General features: G+C 52.2%; 1 protein-coding gene across 1 annotated transcript; it reads left to right on the forward strand.

Annotated features, from left to right (window-relative positions):
- Nucleotides 1-4,991: 4,991 nt before the first annotated feature.
- SOWAHA (sosondowah ankyrin repeat domain family member A) lies at nucleotides 4,992-8,277 on the forward strand. Its single transcript, XM_069869529.1, has one exon. The coding sequence runs from the start codon at nucleotides 4,992-4,994 to the stop codon at nucleotides 6,246-6,248; it is 1,257 nt and encodes a 418-aa protein (XP_069725630.1). The 3' UTR covers nucleotides 6,249-8,277.
- The last annotated feature ends 2,546 nt before the right edge of the window (nucleotides 8,278-10,823 follow it).

Raw genomic sequence — 10,823 nt, forward strand, 5'->3', positions numbered from 1 at the left:
CCTGGGGAAAGGAAAGAAAATGCCCCTTGCTGCACAGACAGTGGGGTTGCTGTAGGACAGTTGTGATGGTGGGGAGATCAGCAGGAGTCCCTTTACTTCTTCACGTTGTGACTCAAGGTAGAGGCGATGAAAGCAGAGAGAAATAAACGCTGCCACAGCCCACCTGCCACATGAATACAGCAGCAAGAAGATGGCCACGTCGTTCAGGGCTGAGTGAAATCCTCCATCGTCAAACCCAGACAGGGCAGATCAGCAGAATTCTTTCGTGTTTTTCAACACAGGCTGGAGGAAGCAGCTTATTGGTAACTGTTCATTGCTCACCATGTGTCCTCCTGGGGATTACTGGAAATCCAGTGGTCTCAAGGTGCTACCACCGAGCACTGTGTTAAACTTTCATTGGTTATATCAACAATATATGGGACTTCCAAGGCATTTCTACTGTCCTTCAGTAGAAGGGCTGTCCTTCTAAGCTGAAAGTCAGTAGAAGCTCTATGTCCATTTCCCCTGTGCACACTGAGTGGTCCTGGTGAACATAAGTGGGACGGGCTGGAAACAGACCCCGAATTTCTCTGCCTCCTCATCCTTAGGGGCAGTGTTACCACTACCCTGTGCCTCACACCACGTTTCCATTATCCTGTTAGAATCCCAGCAAGCTCCAAGACACCATCGGAAAACCACAGGATGTTTGGGATTGGTCCTTGAATCTTCTGCATGCAACAAGCAGTATTTAATAAACACAACCTCTGAGATACATGGAAAAACACATTTGTATGGTTGTTGTTGAAACACCGTTGCACTGTTTACTGAAGTCCTTGAGTTACAGCTGAACCTTGGTCATTTATGCAAAAATGTGTGTTATCTGCAAATAATCATCCCCCCCCTCCCTGCTGCTTCAGGAGGCTTCTGCTCAATTGTTTATCTATGGAAGGCTACTGCATTTCTCCAGGGAACAAAGGAAGAGTTATTTTCCTTCACAATGCGAGCTCTTTGTTTCACATGAAAATATCAACAAGGAAAGTGGAAAATCAGGGGCTTTGTCATCCTATTTATTCTGGGAACCCTGATTTCACTTCAAAGCAAAACAAGTTTTCCTTGAGGTTACAAACCTCACCTGTGCTCTATAGCACCTTCACTTCACCATTCTGCACAGCAGCAGCGCCCTGTCCAACTGAGACTACGCTCACACCCTCTTTTTCTTCCTCTGTTGCTTCCAACCAGGCACCTCACCTTCCCTACGGCTCTGAGAATATCGTGTGGGGAGGAACAGTGGCTGGGATGCCATCTCCTTCAGTTTTGAAGTGTCCTAGAAACTTTGCTCCGACTAGGTACTTTGCTTGCTCTCCCATTTATTTCCTGGATCTGCAAGCTAATTGCAGTCACATAACCTTTCCCTTCCTTCTTTAAGGGGGTTGGCAAAAGACTGCAGGCTCTCTATGCTGTTCACTACGCTGTAATGTTGATAATTTGAGAGTCTGAAACTTCTCCACGGGAAGGAGAACTCTCCTCAGCCATGCAGCCCAAAATAAAGGCCAGCTCTCCATGGCTTATCATGTAGAACTAGCAAACTGCAATATTTGTGTTAAAAAAAAGTACTAGTAAATTAATTTAATCATGCATTTCTGTACATTGTTTTTGTCCCAGCCATTAAATTAAAAATATCAAGACAGTTGGCTTGAAATTTCCTACCAAGCAGCCCACGGTCTTCTGTAAATAGCCCCACAAAATATAGTTACTTTGTAGGTTTTTGGTGACACAGAAAAAGAGGCAAAATTCTCTCTTGCTTTTTAAGGCTGGGGATTTCAGATGACTGAGGAGCCTAACACCCGTAACGCTCCAGGCTTTTATTATCTATGCGAATAAAATGCATTCAAACAAACAGCTTAATTTCTGCTGCACAATTAGATCAGACTATGACCAGCGCTCCGGGAAAGAAGAGCTCGCTGGGATCCGGTTCTGCGGTAGCTGGCACTCAGCCCGAAAGGTGGGCAAAGAAAACGCATCAGCAAATAAAGGGACAGGTTGGCAAACAGGGTCCGCCCTGTGCTGCGGTCTGGAAGTGGTACAGAGGATTAGCCACGAGCGTTATTTCCTTCTTAACTGCAGAAGGCACAGGACTAACCTAACAGCCACTGCCAGGGAGCCTGTGAGGAGGAGCACAACCACATGGCACAGGTTGCCCACAAAGGATGAAGTGAGCACGCGTGGGACAGGCGGTTGGATGCATCACTGAAAAATTACCTGGGGAAAGAGCTTCTTGCGTCAGGGCAGTTCAACAAGAGCAACCAGTTCACGCTTGGCATGGCACGAGGCGCGCTTGTTGACATTCTCTCTCCTTTTCTAGGACCTCCTGCAGCCGTGAGCAATGCCGGCACCTGCAGTGGGGAGCAGTCTCAGTATCACCTTTCTTTTGGAACTCCAACCCAACGCAAACCCCCAGAGAGGTGATGGGACACTGGTGACCCAAGGGTCACCCCCTTGGGTGCCGAGCAGGGAGGCTTCCTGGGGTCCTGCTGCATGGGGATCCCTCTGCAGAAGAGCTGCCGGGCTGGGGATAGAATGATGGATCTGATGGCAGCCTGGTGGGTCTCAAGGGACATGAGGTTGCAGGGGCTGATGCCTGTGCAGGTGGGGATGGAGCACGGCAGCTCTTTGCTCTTTGCACGGAAACACCCTCAGCACAGTGGTGAGCCCAGGAACGTTCCCTGCCATGCTTGAACCAAGCAATAGGAGCAACTTCTCCCTTAACATCTGTAACATAAGAAAATGGTTTTTAGAAGAGCTTGTTCTGAATTGTATTCCCTCCTCCTCTCGCTCATTTGCAGAAATTAACTATAATCCTAGGGTGCAGCTGAAAGTTTGCAGTGCAAAAATGGTGAACTGCTGAGATTTTCTTATGCCTGCAATGGATTCTATTAAGGAAAAGGGCTCAACAGCGAAAGCAAGGCAGAGCAATTAATGTTTGGATGCATGCTCATTATTTGCTCTCTCCAGCAGGCGAGGCAGCGCTGCAGCGATGCCGTAAGCCGGAGAACATTGCTGGTACAAAGCACTTGACACAAGTGGCCGCCTCGGCAGAGGGCGAGGTGGCTGTGCACGCCGTGTGAAAGGCCAGTAATGAGAGGTGTGCGACTCACGGAGAAACGCTGAATTGCTACACGCGGCGTGAAGATTACACACTATTAGGTGAAAGAACACTAGAGCAGCAAAACGATTTTGAGGAACTGGCTCGGTGCCAGCTTGTTAGCAAGAGAGAAAATAGCTTTTCAGAGATTCGCACAAAGATGGAGAAGGGGGAAGGCTGCCAAAGGAGACGCTGAGTGGTCTGTGGGAACCACCCCTTCCACCACCGGTGAAAGGTGAGAAGAGGCAGAAGGGAGGTCAGCACCAAGAAGGGAGCGAGACGTCCTGCGTGGGGATCGACGCGCCTCTAACGGCCTTCAAAATGGAGACTTTGGCACAGGCTGGCACTCCATTTTAGTCAACGTCTAAGACAGCGAAAACAAAATGAATCTATTTCCCATTTTCTTACCCATTTTGTACAGTCACTTCTCTCTCTCTTCGTGCCACACTGACTCTGCTCATTCTGTGTTCAGTCTTGCTGTTTTCCTAGAGAAACTGTTCAGTCATTCAGGAATCGATTTAGTGTTCTCAATTGCAACACTCAGTGGAGAAGAAAACAAGTTTGCAGGCTGAGCGTCATCCCTCCGGGAGCTCTTCAGTCCTATTCCTTCGCCTTGGGAAAGCCATTTGTCTGCGATTTTTTTTTTCCCTGTAGAAATGAGAACAATAATAACGTTAAATGCTTAGGCAGAAGTAATTGATGTGGCAGCAGAGACAGAGAGCAGAGAAGCTTCTCTTTATGAGACAGCTCCCTCCTCTCCAGGTGTGCGTGAATAGGAGCAGGCGTGTTGAAAAGATGTCATCGTTTATATAGGTCCACATATGAGTATTGGAGATGCAATACAGGTAAAAGACATATAGACAGTACATAGAATACAGATATATTGGATATATTTCAGAAGATGGACCCATCCACTGTTTTTTGACTTATTTTGGCACGTTTTTTGATTATTTAGGCACGAGACAGCAACCCAGAGGAACTGCAGCTCACCAGTGGCTTCTCTGGGAACGGAGACCTGATTTTGCAGAGGGGCAAACTGCCCGTTTGCTATTGACGCAAGAAGTTCATCATTTTAGGCGGTGGGAAGAGGGGTAACTCGATGAAGTGTTTGCCCCTGCCTGCAAGCTGCAGAGCTGGGACACTGGTCAGACCCCGGGGGCTGGGAAAGAGGGGGGCGAGAAACTGGGGAGCAGGGATCGGAGGGGCCAGGGGAGCCCAGGAGCTGAGGGTCCGGGGAACCAGGGGATGGAGGAACTGGGGGGATGAGGGAGCCAGGCTGGGGGGATGGAGGTCGGGGGACCAGGAGAGAGGGGACCCAGGGGACGGGAGGGGGCCTAGGGCTGGGGATGGAGGGGCAGGGGGCTGCGGGGCAGGAGAGCGGGGGGACGGGGGGGCCGAGGGGGTGGAGGGGCCGGGCGGTCGAGGGATAGAAGCCTTGGGGGCGGGCAGCGGGAGGGGAGAAGGGGGACCGGGAGCCGGGGCTCGGCGATCAGCCGTGCCCGAGCCGCGCCCCGCGGCGCCGCCCCCCGGGAGGAGACAGCGGCGGCCCCGGCCCCGCCCGCAGCGCCCGGAGGAGCCGCCGAGCCAGGTGCCTGCGAGCCCCGAGGGCGGCCGGGCTCCTCCGGGATTCGAACCCCGCTCCCTGCGTTCTTACCCCCGTGTCTTCCCCACCTCTGCCTCCCCCCGGAGCTCCCTCCGTTCTTACCCCCGTGCCTCCATCCCTGCCTCCCCCGTGCCTCCCTCCGTGCCTCCATCTCTACCTCCCCGCCGTGCCTCTCTCCGCTCTCCCACCTGTGCCTCCCCCGGTGCCTCCCTCCCCGCCTCCCCCCCCCAGTATCTCCCCCCGTTCCCACCCCGCTGCCCCCGCGGGATGTCGGGGCCGGAGCGGAGCCCCGGGGCGGCGCTGCGGTTGCCCCGGCCGGGGGGCTCGGGCCGGGCCGGGGGCGATGCGGGGCTCCCCCCGCCGTCCCCCCGCGCCGTGGCCGAGCTGCGGGGGCTGTTCCAGGGCGGCGGGGCCGGGGTGCCGGTGCCGGGGGGCGGCGGGGGGGCGCGGCGGGACCCCCTCCCCAAGCCCTGCATGCTCCCCGTGCGCTACCTGCCGCTCCCCGCCGAGCCCCCCCCGGGCCCCAGGGTGGGGGCTCCATCCCCGCCGTCACCCCTCAGACAGGGGGCTCTGTCCCCCCCGTCACCCCTCAGACAGGGGGCTCCGTCCCCGCCGTCACCCCTGAAGGAGAAGCGTGGGTCCCTCCTGTCCCCCTCAGAGAAGGGTCGCTGGTCCTCACTGTCGTCCCCAGAGGAGGGGACGGGGTCCCTCCTGTCCCCCCCCGAGGAGGAGCCGGGGTGCCGCTCTCCTGGGCCGCGGCAGGTGCCCAGGGGCCAGCGGGCCAGCGAGGAGCCGTCGGCGGTGCCGCTGGAGGAGGCCGAGCACCGCTGGCTGGTGCTGGCGGCCGGCGGGCAGTGGACGCAGCAGCTCCACGGGCTCCTGCTGGGCGACTCCAGCTTGGCCGCCCGCAGGGACTTCATCTCGGGCTTCACCGCCCTGCACTGGGCCGCCAAGAGCGGCAACTGCGACATGGTCAACAACATCATCCGGGCGGCCGAGAAGGGGGGCACCCGCGTCAACGTGGATGCCAGGTCGCACGGCGGCTACACCGCCCTCCACTTGGCTGCCATACACGGCCAGGAGAAGATCATCACCACGCTGGTCTACAGCTACCGCGCCAACACCGACCTGAGGGACTACAGCGGGAAGAAGCCGCACCAGTACTTGAAGGAAGGGGCCTCCTCGGCCGTCCGGCGCCTGCTGGGGGACCCCAGCCTTGCCCACAACGCAGAGCCCTCCGTGCCTATCAAGAAGTCCACGAAGCTTGCGGCTTCCATCTTGAGCTCCACGAGCACTTTCCTGGGAGTCATATCCGACGACATGGCTTTCTACGATCTCACCAAAGGTCTGAGGAAGCCCTCGTCCTTAAACAAGCTCCTGGCTGCCACTACGGGCCCGAGGAGGAAGCCAAAGACCAGAAGAGGCTTCCCTTCATATTCTTCCCTCTCCGAGGCGATGGAGGAGGAGGAAGAGGAGATTGTCATGAAACGCAGACCTGTTTCTGAGCTGTTCTTCGGCCACTAGCTGCTGCCTTCTCGGGGTCAAACTGGAATCTCTATTCTCTCTCACAGAAGCAGCTTGAATTTCCTCTCTCCCTGTCTGCCTCTTTGGATGTTTAAACCCACAATAGGGTCAGCCTCCAAAGGCCACTGGATAAAACTCAGCTCACAGACACCTGTGGAGAGGGAGCTGCCCAGGGGCGTTATAAATGCTGTCGTGCCTCGGTAGTGGTGGAGACCACAAACTTCGTACTCGATGGTTGAGAAACTGAAACATCCTCTGCGTGTGTAGACAGGTTAAAATGCATTGAGTACAGCCTTTCGATCTGTGTTCCCTGGGTGGAGAGCAAAAGTAAGGTAAAGAATTGCGTATTGTACACTGTGAACAGCAAGCTGCTAGCTGGCTACTTGAACATGACTTGTGATACAGCAGGCTTGAATTATTAGAAGAAAGATGCATAGTTTTCTACGATGTTTATGATTATTTTGGTAAGAGAAGAGGAATATTTCTATTTAAAAAGATTGTGTATTGTGCTTCTTCAAAACAAAGTTTCCGACTATCAGAAATCCTAACGTAACAGTCTCAATTCTTGCCTAAAGCATTTTATTGGATGAACAGGTTTTAAAATGGTGACCAGCAATCCGGTCACCAGGACCTGTCTACCTCAGTCTGGAAGCCAGGATAAGCACTTCTAATTTTCTTGTTCTCTTCCTGGCAGACTTTTTGACCCGGTGGTACTAACCACGTCTTGCTGATACTGTGAACATTTAAACTCGACTGTAGTTCAATACCTTAACCTGGATACAAACCTTGTTGATATTTGATAGTGAAAAACTGAACTGAAAAACTGGGAATCGGATCCTGCAGAGTTCCTGAGTAGCCAAAGGGAAACAAAGTTGGGCTTGAATGTCTGATTCTTTTTTACTTCAAACTTAGCCTTTGATTTTGACCCGTTTACAATAAATTTAAGAATCAGGCTTTATGTTCTGTTAGGTGTTTCAGAATGTCTGCATGGCCTCTCACAGCAATGTTTATCTCAACAGCATGAATCATTGACCTAAAACTAACTCTTCTTCTTTTATAACATAAAACATGATTGTTCTATATAGAGAACTACACGTAGCTCCAAAAGTAATACATTTGCAGTGAGATGATTATTTTTTTTTAATCACTGTTTTCTTAATGTTAACGTGAAGAGGCAAAGCTAAGAACAGAAACTCCCCGACTCCCGGGGCTAGTCTGCGGAACTACCACGTTCTCTCTAAAAACATAACTCACAATCCTGTGTAACTCAAGGTGACAAAGGTGACGGCAGTACCGCGCTTGCTCTGCTTCTCAGCCCCATTGGGTGTTTCTGTTTCCGTGCTGAAACACTTGTTTGCACGCTTTGCCTTTCTTTCCAAGTCAGTGACTTCAGGAATGTTTTCTTTCCGCCTTGAAATAAGTGTAAGGCTCCTAACTGGCTGTCACTGGCTTCTCCCAAGCGCTCGGCCAGGAATGCTGCAGGACTGCGCTGGACAGGGAGGCGCAGCCCTCTTGGACTTTAAAACCTTCTCCCTGGAGTTGGTGACAGTTGTTGGGATCGTAATTGGTGACGGCAGACGGGTCTGATCCACCCGCTCTCAGAAGAGACTGGATTATTCTGCACCGATCTGCTTCCGCGTTGAACTAATTAAGTTGTTAAGCAAACGTTAATGATCAAGCACCTCATGACTTCTATATCTGGAGTAGGGTTTTAAAAAAATGAAATCCTATTTGCTCCATAGCTGTTGGTGTGACCATTGACCAGCACGGCCACTTGAAACCTAGATTTGTCCAGCACTGTGTCAGCTTGCAGACTTCCAGGGGGAAAAAAATGGTCTCTTGCTCTGTTTTAAAAAGTCTTTCCAAGCTTACTGACATTAAACGCTTTATTTTCTGTATTTCCTGAAACCACAGAAGCATGTGTGTCCGTTTGTGTTGTGTCCAAGGCACGGGCACGACCGATTGCCTGGTGAAAGTGTCCTGTGTGGATTGGAAACGCTCTCCAGTTTGAGTCAGCCTTGTGGAGAAGTTTATTTGTTAGTTACGGACATATGCTCGCTGCCTGTTCAAATCACGTAGCTGCATTTTTATCTCTAATCCTGAGTATAACCTCCTCGAGTCAGAGGCAAGGCTCCAGGACAGTGTGTTTTCCGTTTAAAAGACTTAATTGGCTAAGCTGTAAATCACGGTTATGACTTTGCCATAAGGAAAGTAGGGAGAAGGGTTAATTACTCCAGCGTTTTGTGTCAAAGGAAAAGCAAGAAGTCACAGCAGAGATAAGCCTCGATTGCAGCATGTATCAGCGACTAAAATCTTATGCTGCTCCTTCCTCAGAGGCATCGCGGGGGTGAGGCTGTCTGATAGAAAAGTCACTCCGGCAGAGCCTGGCTCCAGGTTCCCCGGGGAGGTGCGACTCCGAGGTCGGGTGCTGCGGGTAGGGTGGGTCAGCTCTGCCAACAAGGCTGAGCCGTGACTCAGCTCGTTCCTCCGTGCGGAGCGCATCAAGGACGAGGTGCTCTGGGCAGGCTCTGATGGGCGCACGCCCAGTGCCACCCAGCTTTGGGTGCAAACCAGTGAACACACTGCCCTTCGATTGCAGTAAAACCAGTTCACCAGCCTTCCTGGGTTTGGGTTTCCCATAGTGCTGTTTACGCTGCGGAAGGAACGCAGGAGGACAATCATGGGAGTGTTTTCCTGGCAGAGACTGGCGCTCGGGCTGTTTAATGAATCTCCAGATTGACAGATTCTCCTTAACATGCCCGTGTCAAGCCTGAATCCAGCTGAATGCTGTAGGGTTTTCATAGGAATGAAGGAGAGCTGTCAAATTCAGCCAGGATGCTTTCACAAGCGCTGGAGCAGAGAGGACTGTGGCTCCTGTCGGCACTGGCCCAGGGCAGAGGCTGGGCAAGCAGCCTTGGGAACCGCTAGCCCAGCCCAGAGCCAGGAGCTGCCTTTGGCGCCAGAGCTGATTGCAGGAGAGGATAAATCCAAAACTCCCTGGCACTCTGGGACCAGCTCCTGCCAGGAAGAGATGGCTTACATGATGGAGAAAGGCTGGCAGCTGCATAAGAACAGAGGTGGAAGGTGCAGATAGAGGCAGAGGACGGGGAGTCAGGAGCTCGGGGTTGTATTTTGCCTTGGTTACTAGACCGTCTGCTTGCCACATCTCTGCTTTCCTGCTATAAAATGGAGATAATCACCCAGGTCACTTGCTAGTCAGTACTGATATTCCAAACCGAAATCAAGATAACGTTCTTAGACCTCTAGGAAGCCCGAGCAGCGTCATCCACAGCCGGTGAATGCTGTGCATTCTCTGAAGTGCCTGCACAAATAAAAGTGGCTGGGGTTGTAGTTTAGCAGCAGCATTGCTCAGCAAAGCTAATGTTTGTCTGACCCTGGCTCAGGCCGTCTTGCTGAAGATAACTCGGCTCTTGCATTCCTCGGCGTGTTTTGTTCTGAGGCACATCAGCTCAAAAGCCAGAACTGGAGAGGTTTGCAAACAAGCTCCAGGCTGCATTTCCATACAAAGGGACGGACGTTGTTCCCTGGCTGTGTTAGAGCAGCACGAGGCTGTGTGGTTGCGGTCAGGCTCAAGTAGGGTTTTGGCTGTTGCCATTCCCCTGTACGTGCTGTTCTAGAAAAGCTTCAGGAAACACCCCTCCTGCAACGAAGTCTTCAGGAGGCTCCGGCTGCATCACAAAACCAGGTCTAGTGGAAGAGTCGCTGTGCAACGCCAGCAGACCAACAGGAGCTGCAGCCACCAGCTAGGGGTAGAGGAGACCATTTGAAACTGTCCCCTACTCTCCATTGCTCATCCTTTCTCCTGCTTGGCATGTTTCCTCCATGACCTACATTCCTTGGACACACTGGTCTCCTGATTTGCATATTAATCGGAGTAAAATCGCGACATGGCAGGCTTTGCTCTTTCCAGTGATTTGTGCTAATGTGGGACCCCAAATTAAGAGGCTGTTAATGGAGATGTGGCCGGCCCGTAGCATGGGCACGAACAGCATGGTTGTTGTTTCTTGCAGCGGAAGAACAGGGACAGAGCGGATCAAAAGCTCCGCATTGTAATGAGGAACATTCATTTTCTCTCCAAGTTCCAAGGTTTATTTCACTAATTTATAAGACAAAACAAATGATTAAGCACATCTCACCCTTAGCTGTGTCTGCAACCCCAAACTGGGCAATCGCCAACTGCCGGGGGTTGAAGGATGGTCCTGGTCACCTCCTGGCCCTTCGGAGTCAACTGCTGGGCAGGTCTCGTCAGGAGACACTTTCTAATGGGGATGGGGATGCTGGCAGTCAGTGTCATTGCCAGATAACTCAGACGAGTTCAAAACCAGCATTTGGAGATAAGCTGCTCTCACCAGGCTCATTCCACTGATCAACACCCTTACACCAGCAAAAATTTCTAAAGCAGTGCCCCAAAAGGGACACGAATAAAAACCAAAAAGCCACTTGCAGCACAAAGCAGGTTTGGGTAAATTCGTATCAGAAACTCTTCTGGCAGAAATGCAGATTATACAAGAGAATTTCTCTGTGTAGAACTCACACCATTCCTCAAGCAGAATA

This window comes from Phaenicophaeus curvirostris, chromosome 15 (assembly GCF_032191515.1).
Source record: "Phaenicophaeus curvirostris isolate KB17595 chromosome 15, BPBGC_Pcur_1.0, whole genome shotgun sequence".
Classification (NCBI taxonomy): domain Eukaryota; kingdom Metazoa; phylum Chordata; class Aves; order Cuculiformes; family Cuculidae; genus Phaenicophaeus; species Phaenicophaeus curvirostris.